Below are 24,217 nucleotides of genomic sequence, written 5' to 3'. Positions count from 1 at the left end.
TAGATGAAAAGGAGAAACCATAGATGAGCAAATAAGGCGACCTAACTGAAAGGGGTGGGAGGAGGGATGAGAGAAACTCCCTAATGTACGTGAGGTACATTCATAAACATATCAATGTCAATCAATAAGCCAAACATAAGCAGGAGGAAGGGAGGAGGGAATAGGTGGGAACTGGGATGGGCTAAATGAGTGATGTGACGTATGCATGTATGCCTCTACCATCTTGTACCTCATTAAGATGTATGACTAAAATGCACCAATAAAATATTTAAAATTATGGTGGCTTACTGTGAAGTTCTAGGTGTGCAGAGATATGTGCCACTGGAGGATATCAAGAAGGCATACCAGAAACTGGCACTAAAGGGGCATCCAGATAAAAATCCTGATAATAAAAAAGAAGCAGAGAGAAATTTTGAGCAAGTAGCTGAGGCATATGAAGTGGTATCAGGTGCTAAAAAACAGGATTATCCATGACAAATATGGCAAAGAAGGTTTAAATGGTGACAGAGGAGGTGGAAGTCATGTGGACAGTCCATTTGACTTTGGCTTCACATTCCGGAACCCAGATGATGTTGTCAGAAAAAATTTTGGTGGATGAGATCCATTTATATTTGACTTCTTTGAAGACCTATTTGAAGACTCTTTTGTTAGCCTGAGGGATCCCAAAGGAAGCAGAAACCCAGGTGCCAGCTGATTTTTCTCAGCTCTCAGTGGATTTCAATTGGAGGTAGATTTTCTTCATTTATTTTTTATTTTTTTAATTAGTGCATTGTAGTCATACATCTTAATGGGGTACAAGATGGTAGAGGCATACATGCACATGTCACTCATTTCGGATTCTCTTCTTTGGGGTCACTCGGCCACAGGGGCCTCATGTCATTTTCCATGTCATCTGGTGGCAGTGGGATAGGGAACTTCAAATCTATATCAACTTCTACTGAAATAGTGAATGGCAGAAAAATCACCACAAAGAGAATTGTTGAGAATGATCAGCAAAGAGTAGAAGTTGAAGATGGCCAGTTAAAGTCCTTGACAATCAATGGTAAGGATCAGCTGCTGCACCTGGGTACCAAATAACCAAACGCACACATGTAACAGAAAAGGTAAACTGTAACAAACACCATTTGAGGAGTGATAGGAAAATTTTTTTTAAGATTTCAAATGAATTCGACTTTCAGTATAATTTTACCTAATCTAAGTTATTTATAAACAGCTCATTTGTGCCCCTATTTGTCATAGACTTTGGAGTATATTGTTGAGATCACACAATAGGACCTTTTTTCTGTCTTTAAAATTGTTGTAATCTCTGCATGCCCTTTTTTTTAATTATTAAACGTAATCCACGGACAGCCCTGAATCTTGTAATGTAAACCATGTAGGGTCAGATTGCTATGAAGCTAACTTTGCCAGGATAAGTCTTCTACAGAAATCACTTCTTGTTTTTCAGTATTTGATAATGAAATATATTAATACATTCAGGGCAATATGTTTTCTAGTTGTGCATGAATGCTGGCAACTTAGTAAAGTTTTGACAATTATTTAAATATGTAATGTTAAGTTTAGGTTCAAAAGCTGGTAAACTGGGTCTTTGTCATTTGCTTTAAAAAAGAGAGAAAATAAATGTGATTGTGTTTGGTGCATAAAAAAAAAATGGGTCATTGGAAGTAGGAGATGGTCAAGGAGAAAATATCTTTTTGTACTTTAAAAAGTTATTCTTTCTGGGTGTGGTGGTGCATGCTTGTAATCCCAGTACTTGGGAGGCTGAGACAGGAATATCACATCTGTGGCCAGTCTCAGCTACTTAGTGAGGCCATCTGCAACTTAGTGAGACCATGATTTGAGAGAGAGGAGAGAAAGAGAGAGAAGGAGAGAGAGAGAGAGAGAGAGAGAGAGAGAGAGAGGAAATGGGGCTGTGGGTATAGCTTGGAAGTAGAATGGCCCTAAATTCAATCTTCAGTACCACACAAAAAAAAGTTATTCCTTGCATCTGATTTCCCACCAACAAACAACGTAACAGACCATTTTACATAAAACTAAACTCATGGTCAATGGAATACTTTTTAGTAGCTAGAATTATTCTAAATATTTTCCTTCAGTATTGGAGATGTTCTTGACAGTAAGTTGCATCATGTCAAACTTCATCAAATCAGTCTTTATCAGATCAAACTTTGTCCTGACCAAATACAGAGTTTGTTCTCAGAGTTAATTGGTTTAAATTGCCTACTATAACCACTCTGTAGCAAGCATCCCAAATCTAGTCCTAGCTTCCCAAATGAATTCCTCAGCACAGTAAATATGCGTGATAACGTTAGGTATTCTATTGACATTCATGTTGTAAACTATACAAGTGTATGCATATAAGTTATTTTAAGAGTCATAATGGAGCAAGAAGAAAATAGCACCAAAAATGTAAAGGAATAGTTATACTTTTGTGATAGAAAAATTTTAAGTTTCTTCCAAAGTCAAGGTCCTCCTTTGTATGAGAATTGTCCCCCACAGCCCAAAGCTGCAGACACACAGCAGCAATGTTTGTACCATGTGGCATTAATCCTGGAACGAGTGCCGATTGGATCAGGGCTGGATACCTGATTCAAAATGCTCCAAAGATACTTTCCTCTTGCCAGTTTAAAATTGGGACCCAGAGATCACCAGTCACTCTCTTGGTTTCAGGACTCAGGTGAGGCCAGACAGGCACCAAGAAACAAGAATCTACTTGCATGACCCTGGGAGCAAGCCCCCAAGGTCTTCCTTGAACGTTTCACTCAGGAGCCTCTCTTTCCTCACCTGAGTCCTGGCTGTGCACCTTAGGCATGTGACTGAATGCAAAAGATTCAGAAGCTGTGTCTAGGTAGTCACAGAAAACCATTCTTGCTGATAAGGTATAGGGGTTTGAAAAGAGAGATTAAAAAAAAAAGAATTAATAAAACAAACTCAAAGATGAAAATGAGAGGGGAGCCCTACTGATTTTTGAATACCTGGTTCTAGCCATTCCTGAGGGCCCACTCTACTTGCATTCTTGGGCTACTCTGGCATCCTTATAATAGAATCGTTTCATTGACATGAGCTTGGCTAGTGTTCTATTGCCATCAGAGTCAACTAGTTCAACTAAGGAATTCACAATGTAGAAGGGTTAAGTGATGTCTGCCAGGTCATATCATGATCAAAAGAAAAGAGAAAGGAGGTTATTTATTTTTTACTCGCTTCAGTGAACTGATTCACTAGTCACAGTAATTGCTTACATTGTTCAAACTGAAAAATTTATCCTCAAAGTTCCAAAAGCTGAGAAGTCCAGAGTCAAAGTGCTGCCAATTCAGTGGCTGGTCAGGGCTCATTCTCTCCTCCACAGATGCACCTGGTCACTGCATCCTCACCTGGTGGAAGGGCAAGGCAGCTCTCCAGGCTCCTCTGTAAGAGCTCTAATCCCATCAAGACACCGTCAGAAGGCTCTATCTCTTACACATCATCTGGGAGCACAGGTTTCAATATATAAACATTAGGGAAACACCAATAACAGAGCCCTAGAAATGGGCATATATAATACACAAACTTATCCCCTATATTTGTGGGACCTAGAGCAAGAGTGAAAATGAGGATCTATAGACAGTGTTATTAACATTTGAAATTAAGAAGCCAATGGAGCAAACAAGGAAACAAAATATTTCCTATTCTCTGACCTGAAATGCATGTTCATATACTCCCAAAAAAGTATTTGTAAAATTATAATATTTCTATCAGTACAAGACAGAAATACCAAAAATAACTCAACAGTATATTATAGAATATGTCAGAGTACTTTGTGACAGGTCAGCAATGTTTGAAGTAATAAAGACACTCATAAATCATAAATGATGACCTATTTATTCTGTGTCTCATTTTAACAACACCATTGGATATATTGTTAAAACTAAAGTTTTCACATGATTTTTAGCAGTAATTTTTTCATTTATTACAAAGTTTCTTATTTTATTTTGGAAAAATTCTGTTCTAGAGAGGCTGCAGAAACTGAAATGATTAAGAAATACACTTTTTAAGTAATATATAATTCTGAAATAAATCATGAATTTAAATAGCAAGATCAAATATTGAAAAAACATATAAATGACAATCATTACTATAGGAATTATTTTATTGAATCATAAATATTGTTATTAATAATTTTGTGGCTTTCACCCCCAACCTATCAACATACATAGTCATGTAAAGAAATGGCATGACACTTCACACCTATTTATCTGAACATTCAAATAATCAAATTTAAGATTAACATAAACCAGCCGGGCATGGTGGCGCACACTTGTAATCCCAGTACTTGGAAGGCTGAGACAGGAGGATCTGGGTTCACGGCCAGCCTCAGCTACTTAGTGAGGTCCTCTGCAATTTAGACCCTGTTTCAAAATAACAAATAAAAAAATTGGGCTTGAGGTGTAGCTCGGTGGTAGAATGTCCCTGGGTTCAATCCCTAGCACCACACACACGAAAAAGATTAATATCAGCCATTCAGTATGCAAATTGTTCTTCAACTGCCAATTGCAACTATTACAAATATCACACTAAGCCTGCTTACCTGCAGGATTACATATATGAACAAAAGGAAAAGAAAAAACATGTACACTCCACACTCTTGGTAACAAAATTTTGTTAGTCCCAGAATCTGCTATTTTTACAGTTTAAAAATATTCTATATAAAATAGAAGGCCGGGCGTGGTGGCACATGTAATCCCAGCATTCGAGAGGCCGAGACCAGAGGATCATGGTTTGCAGACAGCCTCAGCTACTTAGAGAGGCCCTTTACAACTCAGTGAGACCCTGTTACAAAAATAAAAAAGACTGGGCCGGGCATGGTGGTGCATCCTTGTAATCCCTGCGCTTGGGAGGCAGAGATAGGAGGATCACACAGGTTCGAAGCCAGCCTCGCTGGCCTAAGAGACCCTGTTTCCAAGTTAAAATATAAAAAAATAGGTGTCTGGGAGTGTAGAATAGTTTCCAGGATCCCCAGTACCACCACAAAAAAAAAAAAAAAAAGACTAAAATAGGGCTGAGAGTGAAGCTCAGAGGTACAATACCCCTGGGTTCCACCCCCAGTACCGCAAAAAAAAAAAAAGTAAAAATTAAAAAAGTAAAAATATTCTATATAAAATAGAAATATTCTATAAAAAGTTTCTAACTATTTATTAAAATATTTCTATTTGTATTGTGTAAAGCATAGATAAACAACCCAAAATATTACTGGTTTAAAAAAAATCCATGAAACATACTTGAGGAATATATATCAGGCCAAATACTAACATCATGCTATATAGGCAGAGACATTCCTCCTAAAGCCCCAAACAGGAAACAAGAAAATTATACTCCTTATGAACACTATTATGTAACATGGTATTGGAGGGTCTTAGCCATTGCAATCGCATGATTATTGCAGTTAAAGTGAGGTGTTCTGATTGCCTAGATGTATAAAATGTGACCGCCTCTATAAGGGAGAGAAGCGGAAGGCTATCAGTCCCACTCCAAACAAATAGGATTATTTTACTCTAAACAAACAGAGTATTAGAAAGCAGAGTGAAGCTCAGGTGTGGTGCGTGCCTATAATCCCAGTGCTCGGGAGTCTAAGACAGGAGAATCTCAGGTCTAAGGCATGTACAAGGTAACTTAGAGAGACCCTGTTACAAAATAAACAAAACAATGGGGCTGAGGTTACAGCTTAGCAGTAGAACATCCTTGGGTTAATCCACACTCACACATACACACACAAGCATGCACTCACACAGAAGAAAAATATTTTAGGCAGACACATCTCAAGTGTCTTCATATTACTTCTATAACTCTAATTCTTTATTGGCTACTTGTTATACATACAAACCCATCCAAAATACATTTATACTAATGGATGTTCACCTTGACCATCCACCAATCATGTTCTACTTCTATGTACTGCAACTAAGTAGCTCAGGACTCTGGAGACTATTGGCCTCTTTGGGAAGAAAACCTCAAATTTGACCTTGTACAAGGCCATTTGTATTGCTCTGCAACCAGAAACACCAAATTATGCACTGTGAGTTATATTCAGCTGATAGCCTATTTTTGTTCAGTTTCTGGTTTATAAGTAGTTTTTTACATTTATAAGTGATTGGAGAAAAAAGATAAATCCTATTTGGCCACACCAAAATATTATATGGGATTTGAATCCTAGTGTCTGGAAATGAAGTTGAATTGGAACTTAGTCACTATCATTCATCCCGTATTACCTGTGGCTGTTTTTATGCTATAATAGCAAAGTTGAGGAGGATTGACAGAGGCCTTGCAGCCCACAAAGCTGAAGATATTTATCACCTGGTACTTTACAAAAAAAGTTTGCCAGCCACTAGTTTAGAGGCATATGATCTCCATAACCATGACTACTTCCTTCAGTTACAATTCGATGGCTCTCAGATTGGTCCTCTCTTATCACTGAAAATGTCAAAATACTGTACATGTTTAGACACAACAATGATTTTATTTACTAGTTTTTGAGGAATGGTTGATTGGAGACAATTCAATGATCTTACTTTCATATAAGCTTCCATATTGGCTTAAAAATATCTCCCTTACCTGGCTCTACTTTTCTAACAACAATAAAGCAAATATGAGCAACAAGCCTATTTTATTTTATTTTATTTATTTATTTATTTTTGTGGGTCTGGGGGTGGAACCCAGGGGCATTCGACCTCCGAGCTACACCCCCTGCCCTATTTTTTATTCTTTATTTTGAAACCAGTTCTCACTGAGTTGCAGAGGGCCTCACTAAGTAGCTGAGGGGGTCCACGAACCGCGATCCTCCGGTCTCAGCCTCCCGAATGCTGGGATTACAAGCGTGCGCCACCACGCCCGGCTAGGCCTATTTTAAAATATGTAGAATCTACACATATTTGAGGTTTATAAAATCAATAAATGTCAGCATCTCATTCTTTCCCTGTTTTTAAGAGATTCTGTGGATCATTCTAATTTTTTCCATTGATAATTGCTATGATGATGATGAATATTTGGTAAAGCTGTAAGAACATTTCTACAAATATAGGACTTTTGATGTATGAAATTTGGTTAAGTAGAAGCAGTTATTTCTCTTCCACAATATCTTTCTAAGTCCTCCTGCCCTTTTCCTGTTATAACTTTATAATTTCCTTCCCACAGTAAAAGACTAATATATTCTTTCATGAAAATCAAGAGAAGCACTGATAAAGTGATTTATTTCTCTGTTTCCTAGGAATATCTAGTCTCCTCACAGTTGACTAGTCACCACTGGAATGAGGTGCTTCCTGAGAAATTTCTGGATCTCCTTCCAAGAATGTTCCTGTGCAGCCGCATGTGAGACACCTTCTCCTCCCCAGTAGATGGGTAAGCGCACACTGGGGTTCATTGAGGCAGAGCACAGTGGAGAATAGGGAGGCTCAATCAGGTGGCCTGCCCCAGGGTATGATAGCAGGGTCCAGTTGTTCTTCCCATTTCTCCTCAGCTGTTCTATGGCTTGCCTAGCATGTGTTTTGCTGTCTCCATTCTTATCCCCTTCTCCCACAATGAAGAGGAAATGTCCCTGGGCCTTTTCAATGGGAAAAAAATACCGGCTAGCCTCATTTTCATTCTCCTTATAAATGCGATGCAATTCTAAAAAACCAAAGGCATTGGTAATTACGTTGTGTATAGCCCAGGGTTTGGGCTGATGGATCTGATCATGATATATATGTGGAACGCCAAAAGCAAAGTTAGGCCCATTAATAAGTACAGCGGCTGTGACTTGTTTTAGATGAATAGCCATAGAGAGTGCAATCTCTGCGCCTATGCATACAGAGACGATCCCAATGCCTGGGCCAAGAACCTGAAAACAACAGAAATGAGATGTTAGCCTAGTCATTTAAGAAAACTCACAATCTTAGAAACCACAGAATGGGGACAAAGCAAGTAAAAAAAAAAAACAAATAACAAAAAACCTCACCCATATGCTCACATATTTTATGTCTAGAGTTCTGAAATATAGGCTGTGCATTCAAAGAAAATACTCCTCAAATGTTTATCAGGATAACCTGAATAAATACTATAGACTAAGCATTGTGATTGTTTCTTAGTTTAAAATGTCTTTAAGAAATATCAATGCAGCAGGGAAAAGAAGTCAAATGCAGATACTATTGTGAATAACATGAGTCAGGGTATAATCAATCGGTAAACTTGCAGCAATCCTAAACTCAAAAAATTCATAGGAATGGGCACCCTATAGGAAGAGAATTAGAAGATGAGGTTAGTAGGAGAAAGCACAAAACTTGAACATAGGAATCTAGAAGTGTTTTAGTTTAAAATAGAAATTTCAAAACGAGGCTTAGCTCAACTTTCTGTTACACAGACAATCATCAAATAAGCATTTAGATCATTCACCCTGTGCCAAGCAGTGGGAGATTCAGAGAAGAAAGGCACAATCCCTTGTGGCCAAGGAATTTCCTCCCAGATGGAAAGACAGGAGAAAAAGACAAAGAAATAGGTGATTGGTGTACTGCACAGTCTATGATATAACAATGCAAATAAAGCTTCTAACTCAATTGGCAAGGATTAAATACAGGATCAAATAAAGACTCTTAGAGGAAATAGGGCATTAATTAAGTCTTCATATTAAAAAAGGGGGGGGGAGTCCAACAGGAAAGAAAAGTTTTCTTTGCTGAGTGTAGCAGCCACTGTTAGTTGCCTCTACAAGCACCATTTTCTACCATTTCAAGACTATCATGACCTTGTTTTGTGTATTGTAGCAATGGGTAAATTCTAATGGATCTGAATTTATTGCCCTTTACTACACACTTTTACAGTCTCTTTTATAAGGACAATATATTCTACCTTCCTTTTTCCCCTCCATGTAAAATTAACAAAGAATTGGGAAGCAAAATCTTGTGTTTCTGACCATTTTTTTCAGCTTAGGAAGCTAGCCTTTGACTAACTGCCTGAAATTGCAACCACCATCATTTCTGCCTGAATTCAAAGCCAGTTGCTTTGGATTCCATGATGGACATGGGCTGACTTCCTGTGAATTTTGTTTTTCTGAGCAAAAGGCACTGGATGAGAAGTCGTATGGATGATAGGGGTCCATAATAGAAGCTCAGGTCCACTGAGAAAGAATCAGATCTGGAAGGTAGGGGAAGTTACAGAATATTATGGTTATGAAAGAACTGAAGCTAAAACCTATGAAGAAGACAAAAATTACCTTAGGATGACTCAGGAGAAAGTTGGCAGCTTCCTCAAAATACTCTAAATCTACTTTCTCTAGTTGAGGGGGCAGGTCTTCATAGCCCATATAAGCCAAAGCCAAGGAGGCAAAACCACGACTGGCCAAGAGGCTGGCACGGTATTCAACAAGTCCACCAATACCACCAAATAAGTCAATTACTCCTGGAAAACGGCCCTCTCCTGGACAAGAAGAAAAAAAAAAGGAAATTGTGTATGAAGGGAAGGTGGGTAAGGAAAAGATGGTAAAATGATAAAACCACATGAAAGAAATGTATTAAAGCCACATGTTATGTATGGTATATGTTTGTAATCCTAGGATTTGGGAAGCCAAGACAGGTAGATCCAGGTTTGATTACAACCTTAACAAGTAGTGAGACTCTGAACTTAGTAAGACCCTGTTTTAAAATAAAAATAAAATAGGGCTGAAAGTGTAGCACAGAGGTAGAATGCCCATGGGTTCAATCCCCACTACCACAAAAAAAAAAAAAAAATTGAAATTTCGGGTTTACTGCATACATTTTCAAACAGAATTGCCACAGCCGGGCGTGGTGGCGCACGCTTGTAATCCCAGTGCTTGAGAAGCTGAGACAGGAGGATCGCACAGATTCGAAGCCAGCCTCAGCTACTTAGTGAGGCTCTCAGCAACTTAGTGAGACCCTGTTTCCAAATAAAAGTATAAAAATAGGTCTGGGAGTATAGCCTGGAGGTAGGAAAGCCCCTGGGTTCCACCCCAGTACCAAAAAAAAAAAAAAAAAATTCATCCTTGTATCTGGGGTAGAAGTAAGCTCTATTGAATACATAACAACACAACATTGAGAAGTTTTATTGGGAAACATGTTCCCTGACATGTCTATAATCCCTGTGACTAAGGAAAATAGGGTTCATTTCTATAATCTTGGAGTGAAGAAAGACATAAAAATTGATTAAAAAAATAGATTAAGAAGTTAAAAAACTTCTTAATCTATAAAAGGTACACATATAGACTTCAGGAACTCTAGGAAGGTCCTAAAATATATGTAAAATGGAGTATATACATTTATGTGTGCATTTTGCTGATAATTAGTGCTAAAGTTTGTATCTGGTTTCCCCCAAAGGCCTATGTGTTAAAGGCTCCATCCATAAGTGGCAGAATTGGGAGGTGGCAGAAACTAGTGGTAGGTCGGACCTACTTGGGGGGTCTTTTGATCTTCCAGAGTGTGTCCTTGAAGGCAAAAGTGGAACCCCAGCCCCTGCCTCTCCCTTGTCTGTTCCTTAGCCACGAGGTGAGAAGTTTTTCCCCACTTCTCACTCCAGCCAGGATGAGCTGCTTTGTCCAAAGCAATTGGGTTAACTAGTCAGGGACTGAAACCTTTAAGACCGTGAGACAAAATAAATTTTTTCTCTTTATAAGTTGGTTATCACAAGTATTTGTTACAGTAATAAACAAATAAAAGCTAATGGGGAGAGGCACAGATTTCACCGGGTTCTCAAAGAAGAATATGGCACAAATTTTTTTTTCAATAATTACATTGGCTAAAATCCTGACTCTTACCACACACATGATTTCATCATCAGACTACACAGTGATGAAATCTCCCAACTATGCAACGTAAATAATGAGCTCTTCCAGTCTATAATACTCTTTATTCCCTAAACTGTAACTCGTGGTGAAGAAGGGATGGGTAGAGTACCAATCGAGACTCACTCTTTATGTAGGCAGCTTATTTCCAAAACAAAGTCGAGCCTGCACATTCAAAGACATTTATAGTGCATTGACTGAGAGTATTCTCTTCTAACATATGTGGGTTTTGCTAACAAAGGCTGATCCCATCCAGTCTCAGAAAAAATCCCTGGATTTAATGGAGTACTGGAAATTGTTTTTTAATTGCTATATTTGTTTGCCTTGAGAAAAGAAGATAGAAAATACTTATCTAAAAATACCATTTGAATAAGTAAATAAAGATGCTCAGTGCATCTTCTGATAGTCAGGGGGAAAGGGAGCGCTCAAGAGCACTGAGCCCTTTCTCTAGAAAGAATGTTGCAGATGAAAAATATTTTGAATAAATGTTTTCAGTTAATTTTCTTTATGACCCCAATGCAACTCATCCTTTTTTTTTTTTTTGTATTCCCACGGAACAAACATCTAAAGCAGGAGATCCAGTACTTATAATGTTCAAGAGGTTCACAGATAGCACACCCTGAACTAGCACATCATCCCAAGTTGGAATAACTGTACCAATATACAAGGTTTTAACAGGGGTGGTATACTAGAGGAACAACAGTTTTCTGCTATGTACTTCCTATCTCCCACACAGAATAAAGTGCTAATTATTGTGTGTAAAAAAAAATTTAGATTTATCCAAACAAGTCCATGGGTTATGGTAAATTTGTAATGGGAAGCTTTTATTCCTCCTACACCAGCTATAAATCTGTTGCCAGAAGCTACCCTTTAACATTTCAAGGCTCTTCTAATCATCTCTGTTCTATATCTGAACTATTAATAAATACAGGCAACAAACACTTATAGGGTGATGGCGATGTCCCAGAATAAGCACTTGCTTGAAAAAGTGCTTGATAGGAAATCTGGGACTACTGAAGTCTCTGGGAATTAGCTTTGCTTCATGAGGACCCAATATACATTCTGATCAATAGATGTTTTAAACCATTTGCTGCTATGTAGAAATTTCTGTGGGAATTCATGACTGTTCTGGTAAGTTCTATGACCAAAAGAAAGCATCTGTATTATCTGATATATCTAATATTCTATAACTGTGCAATATACAGTGAACTAGAGGGAACGAGGTTAATTTGTATCCTCTGTATCTGTTACAGACTTTCAATCCATCATATCACCCACCTGTTGTGACAATAATGTGATAACATATACTTAAACTGAAACTCAATATAACAGGGCTCCCTAAAGGAGCTGGGACATGGTTTCCATATCAAGATGAGAGTTTTTATACAGCCAGGCGTGATGCAGATAAATTTATCACAAATTAAAAGCCTTGGATATTCCATAGTATATGGATTCTATTAACTATACACAGTCATATTATTAGACAAATTTCAGAACTGCTGAAATAAAACTTGAGTTAGAATAGAACACTGTCTTGTTCTGACCCAAAGTTAACCCTGATTTGAAGACAGAAAAGAGAACTCTATGTACAAAAGCCAGATCTCTGAAGAAATGAGGCATTCAAGAGGTGAGAGAAAGCCCACAGTAACCAGAGCCTTCTACTCACCTGGAGGAAGAAAGAGGGCTCCCCGAAGGCGGCCTTCATGGACCAGGATCCGTGTGACACCAGGTGCCACGTACCATCTTTCCAAAGTCAGGCTAACCTTAGAATCACTGGTAGCTTTACTTGTTAGTGGTAAATCTAGGTCACATAGTTTTAATTGGACCTGGAAGGGGCTATTCATCACATCCTTTTTTATGAGTCTAACTAACAGCTTTTCAGGTTTCAAGGACCAGAAGAGACCCATAGGGTGGACTCCCACATAGTCACCTCCAAGTGAAGAATCACGCTTCATGTCCACCTCACCAGCTTTATCAGCCCTATAGTAGGCCATAGAATAAAACATGTTCCCTCTCTCATCTTTCAGTGATGCCTGAAGATTCACCACCTGGAAAGGACTCAGGCCTGTAATTCGGATATGCACTGGCTCATCAACAAGTGCACTGAGAGGAGTAGCTGTCAGCTGAATCATTTTTGCAGTCTTTTACTCTGGATGGTTCTTCAGGAATATCTTCAACAGAACCTCAAAATAGAGAAGGGGGAATGAAAGAAGGCAATGTCAGGAATGGTAAAATAGATCAGGAGTCAGACCTCTTAGGATCCAGGATTTAGCAAATATTCTGTTATAATCCTCTACTTCAAGAAACCGGACAGATTCCACAACTATTTAGAAGTTAGAGAGCGAGTTGGTGTGCTTAAGAATAATGAATCAGGGTTGAAGAAGCATTAGTCCAAGCACACATGAATGATGTCAATTCTTCAAAGAAGACATGGCTTGTCATGTAGAACTCTTAAAAAATCAGCCATAAAAAAAGGACTGAGATGCAGGGATAAAAAATGGGATTATTTATTGAACATCTCTTTATATACAATCCAATACAAATTTCCTCTCTAAGTACTGTAAACTAACTTCTAAAAGAGCAAAACAATCTTTTTAAAACGATGAGACTAAAATCCTTCAAGAGGAAGGCTAACATATATATTACCTCCTAGAGAAAAAACATCTGTTACTTTGCATTTAAGATTTAGCAACTCCTGAGCTGGGCATGGTGGTGTAGGTTTCTAATCCTCGTACCTGGGAGGCTGAGACAAGAGGATTGCATGTTCATGGCCAGCCTCAGCTACTTAGTGAGGCCCTCTGCAACTTCGTGAGACCCTGTTTCAAAATAAAATTAAAAATAGGGTATAGCTCTGCCCCTGTGTTCAGTCCCCAGTAACACACACACACACACACACACACACACAAAAAAAAAAAAAAAAAAAAAAAAAAAAAAAAGACTTAGCCAGTCCTAAAATAATACTGCCTTGGGTCTCAGAGAGGACTTTGACCTTATACTTTTGAGAAATGCTGGAACTGCTAAGATTGTTGGGACTCTTGGAAATGGGCTGAATTTTTATTACATTATGAGATGGCCTGAGTTGGGTGGGTCAGGAGTGGAATGTTATCATTTGAATCTGAAACACCTCCCAAAACCTTGCAATGCACCAATATTCAGAGGTGAAATATATGGATCATGAGAGCTCTAATGTCATGGGTCAAGTGGATTAAGCCATTGATGGATCAATAATTTATTTTTTGTTTTTTTGGTAGTGGGGATTGAACTCAGTGGCATTCTACCTCTGGGATATACCTCCAGCCTTAATTTTTGTTTTGAAACAGCACCTTATCAAGTTGCTGAGGCTGGCCTTGAACCTGCAGTCCTCCTGTTTCAGCATCTCAAAAGCTTGGGATTATAATCAAATACCACCAATTTTACACACACTTTTCTGGCAAGACTTCATTTATCATCTTTCCCCTTTGCTTTCTGCTCCCAAACATCAGAGGAAACTTAAGTAAAAAGCCACCAGCAATATTCCTGCCACCTCCCAGGTCTTGGGCAAAATGTGGACAAGTTCTTTGCCGGAATATAGCATGAAGGAAGAATAAAGGAGCAAATAATAAATGAAAAACAAATACACTGATGAGAGATTTAAACCCCATCAGATTATTAATCTCATTAAATGTACATGGACCAAACACTCCATTTAAAAAACATATTGTCGGTATAGTTGATAAAGCAAATTGACATTTTCAGAAACATTGTCAGCATACAGATTAAAGTAAAAGAGAATAAGAATGTATAAAATATTTTAAACATAATAAAGCTAGTAGAGATATAATTATCAACTTACAATATATATTTTTATATTATATATTTTAAATATATATCAACTAAAAGATCCAGATAAGAGCGTTATTGGAGAAAAGAACATTTTATGATAAAAGAAGTTATCTTTAAGTCATCAAAAGCTTGGTATCAGACAAATGAAACTGTTCTGTGAGATTATCATTGTTAATTTTGGATAAATTGCTATAACACTAGATGTCAACCACTAAGCCAAGCACGGGAGGGAGGGATGGGGAGGGAATGGGGTGGGGATCGGGTGGGGGCTGACTGGGCGACATGTGCATGTATGTCTACAAAAGTTTGTATCCCACTATGATGTATGAATACAGTACACCAATAAAAAAATAAATAAATAATTAAATAAAAGAATCAATTCATTAAAAAATACCTATATGCACCTATCCTCACTGACATGTTTCAAAATACATGCACCAAAATAAAAAAAATTCATTCATCTTTAATGCATCTTTCATAAACTAAAGTACATTTAAACATATCAATAAGATATAGAATAAACATTTCCAAAAACTTCATCTAATTGAGTTATAAAACACTATTATTCTCCAACACAGCAGAATATATACTTTCTAAAACAAACAAACAAAAACAGAGTACTAATTTCTGCTTAGAATGTAAGAGACAAGATGTAGGAACTAAGATTGTAGGAACCTGAAGTTAGAAACTGACCTAGCAAAGTATGTTTTAGCCACTGTGGTTACAGAGCACTAGATAATAATCCATAGGTCAAAAATGAAATCACAAAAGAAATAGGAAAGAACTTTTAACAGAATGATATAAAAACAATATATTAAAACTTTTGTCTAAAACTGTCCTGTGAGAAAGGATATAATTCCCTCCTACAGACACACGCAAAGGTGGTCAGGGGCAGCTAGAACTGCAAACTCATGCTTTATGGGTTCCAACCCGCCCTTCTTCTCCTCTATATCCATTTTCCCTTCCCAACTGCCTAGCAGACTAACAGCTCTAAAACTCCAGAAACAAATGCAAAGATAACAATCTTTCAGAGATTGCAAAGCTAATCTCCAGAATTGTGTACAATGAGGTCCTATAAATATATGTGAAATCAAGCAGGTTAGAGGGAAGATTATCATCAGCTCAGATTCCATGCAAGTTCAGTTCTGAAATGGTCACTGGATATACCACATGTCAACCCTTGTGACTGTTTAGAGAGAAGGTGGCATAGTGAAGGCAGAATCTGATGATTCCAAGGTTAAGGAATAAGTATGACAGCTAAATTTTGCAAAATGAGGGCAAAAAGAGAGTGATGGCTAAAGGAAGGGTCAAGGCAGAGCTTGTTTTGTGTCCTATTTTGAGTTCCTTCAGAAGTTGATTTTTCTATAACTCGAAAAAGCAGTTCATTTTGAGGTGGTCTGAGAAATCAACAGTTGAGAAGTAAAAAGTGAAAAATATCCAATAAACGGTTGGTTGAGGGATGGCTGCTCAACACTGTGTGTGGAGGGGGGAAAGGGAGAGAGAGGGAGAGAGAGGAGAGAGAGAGAGAGAGAGAGAGAGAGAGAGAGAGAGAGAGAGAGAGAGAGAGAGAGAGAGACTGAAACTGTGTATTTAAGGTCACAGAAAAAAATGTATGGTGCAGGCAGGAATGGAACTGATTAATAGTTGAATAAGAATTTATAAGTCATATGTGGTGGCACATACAATAATACAATACTTGGAAAGCTGAGACAGAAGGATCATATGTTTAAGGCCAGCCTCAGCAAATGAGGCCCTCAGCAACTTAGCAAAACCCTGTTTAAACAGATCTGGGGATGTGGCCTGGAGGTAAACCACTACTGGATTCAATTTCTGGATTGCACATGTACATGCACACAAACAAGAGATGGAAAAAAAGAGAGAACAAGAAGAAAATTAAAGAAGAATTTATCAATGATCCAATGTGATAGTTACTAGAAGACTATGTTTGTATAATAGTCCTGTTCTATATAAGGTTAAAGTGTGGTATTTCTTCCACACATTTTCCATTAACCATCTATATAAATATCACATGCACCAACTAGTGTGCCTCAAACAGAAACTAATTGGAAAGTCACTGACTTAGTTCAACTCATACTTGCTTTTTTAAAATTTTAATTTTTTAAAAATTTAAATTTTATTATTTATTTATTTATTTATTTTTGTGGTTTTAGGGATGGAACCCAGGGGCATTCGACCTCTGAGATACACCCCCTGCCCTTTTTTTTTATTCTTTATTTTGAAACCAGCTCTCACTGAGTTACAAAGGGCCTCACTAAGTAGCTGAGGCTGTCCGCAAACCGCGATCCTCCGGTCTCAGCCTCCTGAATGCTGGGATTACAAGAGCGCGCCACCATGCCGGCATACTTGCTTTTTTTAAAAAATATGATGGTTGATTACAGTTGCTAACAGAAAGCATTCCTGAGTTGCATAAATAGGTATAACATGAAGCCAAGGCTTCAAGAAATATTCTCACAATATGAAATTCTAAGATGCCATTAGTTTTACTTAAAATAAAATTGCCCTTCAAATGAAATATAAATGGGATGCAGTTTAATTTCCAAACTAAGAGGGTTTCTTTCATATATAATATAGTGCTTTAAAAGAAGAAAAAATATTGACGGGGAAGGGAAGATAGTAGAGAACTTAAGAGACTTCTGATTAGATTTTCATTTTTCTCAAAAACATAAATTCTAGCTCTGTATTCTCATCTATAGCAAGTCCTCATTAACCTCTTATATAAGCAAAATCTGACTGAAAAGACTCCATTACTGAGCATTCCTAACAAACCACGGCTGAGATTATAAAGAAGAAAAGACTAGTTGTCTTTGTAAACTGCTGAGTTCCAAACACTGGAGTTAGTAATTTGATTTTTATTTATAATTCAAATATTTTAACCCATTCCAAATCAGTCCAGAAGAAACAGTCCTGATTATAAACCAAAATACCTGACTTTTGTTTTTTTTTCCTCTTGAGCCTTCTTTTCCAGCTACAAGTTGTCCTGAAGGTGAAAACTTCAAATGTTTTTCTTTAAGAGTGAACACCACCAGCTTAACCCTCCCTAGTGTGGTGTTCTATTAACTTTTGAACTTCAGTGAACCCTGACCCCTATTTTCATTTTATAGTCTCTTTAAATATCTCCTTCTAGGGACAGCCCTACATTTTATTAATTGAATTTTCTTTAAAATCAAGTTATTTTTTGTATTTTTATGCCTCTACTGATACTGTTTGAACATGTGTCCTCTATAAATAGCAAAGTCAAGGCAACTACTGAAAGGCTTTAATTTGCTGGAAACTACAAATGTGGTCATAGTAGTTGATTGCAAAATAATTTACCAAGGTTCAATCTCCACTTTAGAATTTGGCAATACCAAATCTGCCAATTTCTTCTCCACCTTCATCTAATTCACAGAGACTCTTGAGATAGGTATGGAATGGCGAACGACTGAGATGACAAGCATATAAAAGAATTATCTCATGAAAGTATTGGGTCATTTTTATATAAAGTGATGGGCAGCATTTAAAAAGTACAAAGTTAAGATATTATTAGTAAATTCAACTTCATTAACTTTCAGTATTTCTTAGCAGCCAAATACTCCTTGAAAACAAGCCAGGCATGGTGGTGTGGTCCTATAATCTCAGTAGTTGAAGTCTGACACAGGAGGATCACAGGTTGGAGGAAAGCCTCAGCAACCTAGTGAGACTTTATTTCAAAATGAAAAATTTTAAAAAGGTTTGGGGATATAACTCAGAGGTAGAATGCCCAGGGTTCAATCCCCAGAACTACAAAAAAAAAAAAAAAAAAAAAAAAAAAAAAAAAAAAAACAAGCAAGCAAGCACAAAGTACTATCTTCTAATTGATTTATGCTGTGCACAAAACTGATTCCCCAAATATTGACTTATAAAAATTTCAGTTTAGTACTGTCAAAAAGAAAAAGAAAAAGATTTAAACAGGTACTTGACAGAACATAAAACATAAACATGTGAAAAAAATCTTAATTGTCAGCAGAAAACTCTCAGTTAAAATCGTGAGCTATAAAACTACAAAACTGAGGAAAATTAAAAATTCAGGCAGTAAGAATCGTTTAGAAAATGATCACCAAGAGTCACACCCTGCTCAGGAATGTACCTAGGTACCATCACTTTGAAGGCAATTTAGTATTAATAAATGTATAAATATGAGCAATTTATTTCTAAAGATACATACTCAGCAAAAGTATATACTCAAATTTACCACAAAATATGCACAAGACTGTTAATAGAGCCTTTTTCAAGATATTATAAAAACATGGAAACAACCAAATAAGATGAATTCTAGCATACTCACAGTAGAATAACATAAACAACAAAAGTATAACTATGTGTGATAACCTTGATGGATCTAAACACGAGTTTAGAAGCCAGTCTTAAATTAATACAAATGAATCTTACATTTATATGTGCAGAACTAAAATTATCAGGCATACTTTTGTGTAAATCTTAAAGTAAAAAAATTACCAAAACATTCAAAATTCAGTGAAAATTTACCAATTTTTTAAACAATGACAGGTAAATGGGTAGAAGAAAATGAACGAAAACCATAAGGCATACATTTATTTATTTGTTTGTTTGTTTGTTTATTTATTTATTTTTGCAGTACTAGGGTTGGAACCCAGGGGCATTCTACCTCTTAGCTATACCCCCATTTTTTTAATTTTGAAACAAGGTCCACTAAGTTGCAGAGGGCCTCACTAAGTAGCTGTCTCAGCCTCCCAAGTACTGGGATTACAAGCTTGCACCATCACGCCCAGTTATAAGGCATTCATTGAATGTAAATTTTTTAAACAAAAGTTAAAAAAAAAAAAAGAATTACTAAGAGAGTAAAAATTTTGTAAGAATTTCCCAATGTTTTAACACTAGTAGATAAGTGGGTGGAAAATAATAAACCATATAGCCATAAGTATCAGAAATAGTAAGCATCAGAAGCAGTAAAACTCTGTAGTTGCTATATTAATGTCAGAGGATGTAGAATCAAGACCAAGAGCACTTTTAGAGAGAAAAGATAATAACATGATCATAAATATCACAAATCCACATGATGACAAGATCATAAGAATCATAAGTTCTCATAATAGTTATCAAAACATATGGAGCAAAATTTAACAGAATTAAGGAAATAGACAATTCCATACTTAACGGCTAGAAATTGTAACCCTCCTCACCCTCAGCAATTGATGAAACAATTTGACAAAAATCAGTAATGACTCAGATTTAAATGATACTTATCAATAACCTGGACCAAATTGCTATTTGGAAAACACAAATATTCAACAAGACATATGATATGCTGGGCCATAGGATAAATATCAATAAATATAAAACATGAAGCACTGAATGTTATAATTAATAAAAAATACCTATAAACTCCCAAGTGTTTACAAATCAAACACATTCTAATAATTCACTGGTCAAAGGATAAATTAGAAAACATTTCAAGATGAATAAAAAATTATATAATGAAGCTAAAAAGGAAGGTTTATCATTTTTAATGGCATCTATGTTAAAAATAGACAAAGTTTAAAATCAACAGCCAAAGAGTACCTGAAGAAGCTAGAAAAAGCAAAATAAAATCACTAGGATTTCTATTTCAATGAAATATAAATCTACAGACAAAAGTTTGTTCTTTGAGACGATCCAATTAGTAAACTCTAAGCTGGATTGACTCAATAGAACCAAGATAGGACACAAATAACAAATACCCAAAATGAAACAGGAGCTCATGATCAATAATAGTTCCAATAGACACTAATAGAGAGCTTTCTGTAGCTATCACTAAGTAACTGAGATAATCAACTTAAAAAGGGCAGAGCTTTACTTGGTTCATGGATTGAGAGACCATGAGTCAATCGTCAGTCAGATGGCTGTTGTTTGGGGACTGTGTGGAGGCAGATCATGACGGGGAGCATGGTGGAACAAAGGCGCTTACCTCATAGAAGCCAGAAAACAGAGAAGATAGAAAGAGGCTGAGGGTCTCATTATACTCCTCACGGGCACACACCCAATGAAGCCAACATTCTTCCACCAGGCCCTACCTCCTGAAGATTCTTCATCTTCCAACCATGTCAAAGGATGGAGACCAAGCATTGAATACATGGCCTTTGGAGGACACTTAAGACACAAACCATAATGAATTGCTATAATTGCCATTAAATGGGCCATTGGTAAAACTTGAATGTGATTATCATTGCCTGTTTTAAATATTTTGAATTGGATATTTCATGATGGAAAGAAGCTAGTGTCCTACTACCTAGCTAAGGTTAATGATCAGAATAATGTGGAAGCCGGGTGTGGTGGCGCATGCTTGTAATCCCCGCATTTGGGAGGCTGAGACAGGAGGATCGCTCAGGTTCGAAGCCAGCCTTAGCTGGCTTAAGAGACCCTGTTTCCAAATAAAATATAAAATAGGTCTGGGAGTGTAGCCCGGAGGTAGAAGGCCCCTGGGTTCCATCCCCAGTACCACCCCCCCAAAAAAATGAATAACATGGAATCAGAAGTTCATTTTTGAGACCATTTTTAAACTTGGAAATTATTCAAGTAAAAAACAAGTACTTTTGTACTGTTAAAAAACCTAGTGAAAAATGAAATTATATAAAAGTAATTGCAGGTAAGATTGAATTCATATTTTCAAGGTACCTATAATTTTATCCTTTAGGATTCACAGAATACTTGTTAATGGGATTATGAGTCAAAGAAGCAGAATCAAGTTGTCCATTCCCATGTCTAATCAAGAAATTTATTAAACTACTTTTGAGTAGGTAAAGAAATTTGCATAATTTATGAGTAGGAGGGAGTTTCACAGAACATTTAAAAACAAATGTTTTGCCTGGCGTGGAGGCAGAGGTAGGAGGATCGTGCAGGTTCGAAGCCAGCTATGCTGGCTTAGGAGACCCTGTTTCCAAATAAAAATGCAAAAATAGGTCTGGGAGTGTAGCCCAAGGTAGAAGGGGTCCAGGAACCCCAGTACCACCAAAAAAAAAAAAAAAAAAAGACAAATGTTTTAATAAATATTAAAAGCTAAGGAGGAAAGTTCCTAATGAGAAGGTGGAGTTGGGGCAAATGATATCACAGTAACTGTAAAAAACAGGTAATAAGTACTTTTTCATTTGGAAATATATCAGATTATTAAGCGGCATAGTGACAAATTTGTTATAGATTGTTTTCCTGTTTTTCTCATAATTTTATAGTTTATGTAAGACCATTTGTATTGACCCTGAATCTAATGATTTTCTTAGGTTTTATGTAAACACACAATAAGGTTCAACTAAATAAAACTAGTTAAATAATCTTTATAAGGCAATCATTAAATTTAAAAAAAAAGAAAGCTTATGCTTGTTTTTTAAAACTGTAACTGTATGATTGGTTAACTCAGTAAATAAGCTGGCAAATCTTATTTCCAGAAAAACTAAAGTTCAGTATTTTGAAATAGTCACTATATTGACCTGCAAACCAGTGATGCCCTCTAGAGTTTCTGCTGGATATACAATACAGCTTACCTTCCTAGTTGGCTAATTTACCAGATAGTCTTTTCGCGGAAGGGTACTTCTCTCCCACATCATCAGCATTACCTGTGAGGTTTTTGGAGATGCAGATGCTCAGGACATAACTCCAGTCCTAGTAAATTAGAATCTGCTTTTTAAAAAGATTTCCATGACTCATATGCACGTTTAAATTTTGAGATGCACTGTAGTAGGCTACAAAGGAGTAATTTCTTCTGTCGTAACAGTAATATGAAGCCTGGTTTTTACAGTCATTTCTCCAATTTTAATCAAGTGTTTCTATACAACCTCCCCATATCTCCTATTTCCATCTTGCCCTTGTATGGGAAACATAAAAATAAAATCCTATATGTAAAATTAAAATGTTTCCATACAGAATTCCTCTTTCACATAGTTGAAGCAGAAGGAATATATCAGCTATAATGTCTAAGTTCCAGAGCTCCAGGCACTGACACTTCTGAACTTCTTCAATTCAGTGCCTGTTGCTGACATTTTATAGGGCATAATGGTACTCTTAACTATTTTTTCTAATTACTATACTAGAATTTATTTACCCAATTGATAATTTCCCTCTTCATGGAAGTCATTCTAGGAAATAAAATAAATTTTGTTTAAAATTACAATTGTCAGTAGTCCAGATAAAACAATGTAAGAAATTTCTTCTCACCTTCTCATTATTCTTTAGCTATATCTAAAATCTGAAAACAATTTTTAACTTAATAATTTATTATTCAGAGCCATCTGGAAATCTTCTATTTAAGTAATTTTCACAAACTAAGTATATCAAAGTACAAAGACTTGCCACTAGTAGATACTCATAGGCAGAGTCTAAGGTCACTTTTAAAAGTCAGAGATGCCGGGCGTGGTGGCACACGCTTGTAATCCCAGCATTTGGGAGGCTGAGACAGGAGGATCACGGTTCATGGACAGCCTCAGCTACTTAGTGAGGCCCTCCACAACTTAGTGAGACCCTGTTTAAAAAGAAGAAGAAAAAAATAGGGTAGGGGGTGTAGCTCGGAGGTCAAATGCCTCTGGGTTCCATCCCCAGACCCGCAAAAAAAAAAAAAAAGTCATAGAAAAGATAAACGGTTTCAAAGAAGTATTTCTTCTCTGAAGAGAAAACACAGTTAAACATAAAATCTGGACTATCTCTTATTTAAAAAAGGTTACAAGCCAGGCACAGTGATGCACACCTCTAATACCAGTACTTGGGAGGCTGAGACAGGAGGATTGCAGGTTGTAGGACAGTCTCAGCAACTTAGTGAGACCTTTGGTAACTTAGTAAGACCCTGTTTACAAATTAAAATAAATAAAATAGGGCATATAGCTCAGAATTAGAATGCCCCTGGGTCCAATCCTCAGTACAACACACAACACACACACACACACACACACACACACGCACGCACATACACACAGTCATAGTATTTAATAGTCTAGTTTTTTTAATGTTATAAAACTTATTTTAAGAAAATGACAAAACAAAGAATAAAAGCAATTTTCACTTAAGAAAAGCTTAACACACTATACACCTTAAGAAATCTTTAATTTCAAGAGATTAATCCAAAAAGAACTCTATATTTCTACTATTTCTCTTTGTGCAGTAAAGCAAACAATGAATGAAACAACTTTCTATAATATACACTTCAATATTTCTTTTAGATACCTAATCTAATACAAGTTTTTTATTTCTATATACTATACATAATTCCACATTCGATTTAAGAGTCTTAATAGAAACAGAACATCTTCTTGTAACTACTGTTTCATGACTATGAAGGGTAAAGATTACATTTGAACTTGTAATGGCCTTCTATCTTAAACTCAATTTAGTGTCCTCTGAAGAAAATTTCCATAAACTCCATTTAAAAGCAATGGTCTCAATAACTTGTAAAAATAGAATATCTCGTTATCTCTTCAATGATTCATGGATATAAGAAAAAAAAAGAGATAATGCATTCCTCTAGAAAAAGTGGATTTTGAGAAGACTTCTGATAGGTAAAATATCAAAAGATCTACTAGGCAGCCTAAATGCTCGTGAGAACAAAAATGATTCCATCTTCTGAACTGA

General features: G+C 36.6%; 1 protein-coding gene and 1 pseudogene across 2 annotated transcripts; one reads left to right on the top strand and one right to left on the bottom strand.

Moving 5' to 3' along the window:
• The first annotated feature begins 276 nt into the window (after window positions 1–276).
• On the top strand, window positions 277–1,077 carry LOC308272326 (dnaJ homolog subfamily B member 6-like; annotated as a pseudogene). Its single transcript has 2 exons — window positions 277–727; window positions 802–1,077. The product of its transcript is annotated as a dnaJ homolog subfamily B member 6-like (transcript).
• A 6,175-nt stretch (window positions 1,078–7,252) lies between these two features.
• LOC308272000 (bile acid-CoA:amino acid N-acyltransferase-like) lies at window positions 7,253–12,924 on the bottom strand (the record flags this gene model as incomplete). The annotated part of the gene is made up of 3 exons (XM_080708718.1): window positions 7,253–7,846; window positions 9,212–9,414; window positions 12,459–12,924. The coding sequence occupies 3 exons, from the start codon at window positions 12,922–12,924 to the stop codon at window positions 7,253–7,255; spliced, it is 1,263 nt and encodes a 420-aa protein (XP_080564844.1).
• Window positions 12,925–24,217: the final 11,293 nt, after the last annotated feature.

Source organism: Muscardinus avellanarius (genome assembly GCF_963383645.1).
Source record: "Muscardinus avellanarius genome assembly, chromosome: 13".
Classification (NCBI taxonomy): domain Eukaryota; kingdom Metazoa; phylum Chordata; class Mammalia; order Rodentia; family Gliridae; genus Muscardinus; species Muscardinus avellanarius.
The sequence above is the reverse complement of the archived record's forward strand: the minus strand, read 5'-3'. Positions and strand labels throughout refer to the sequence as shown.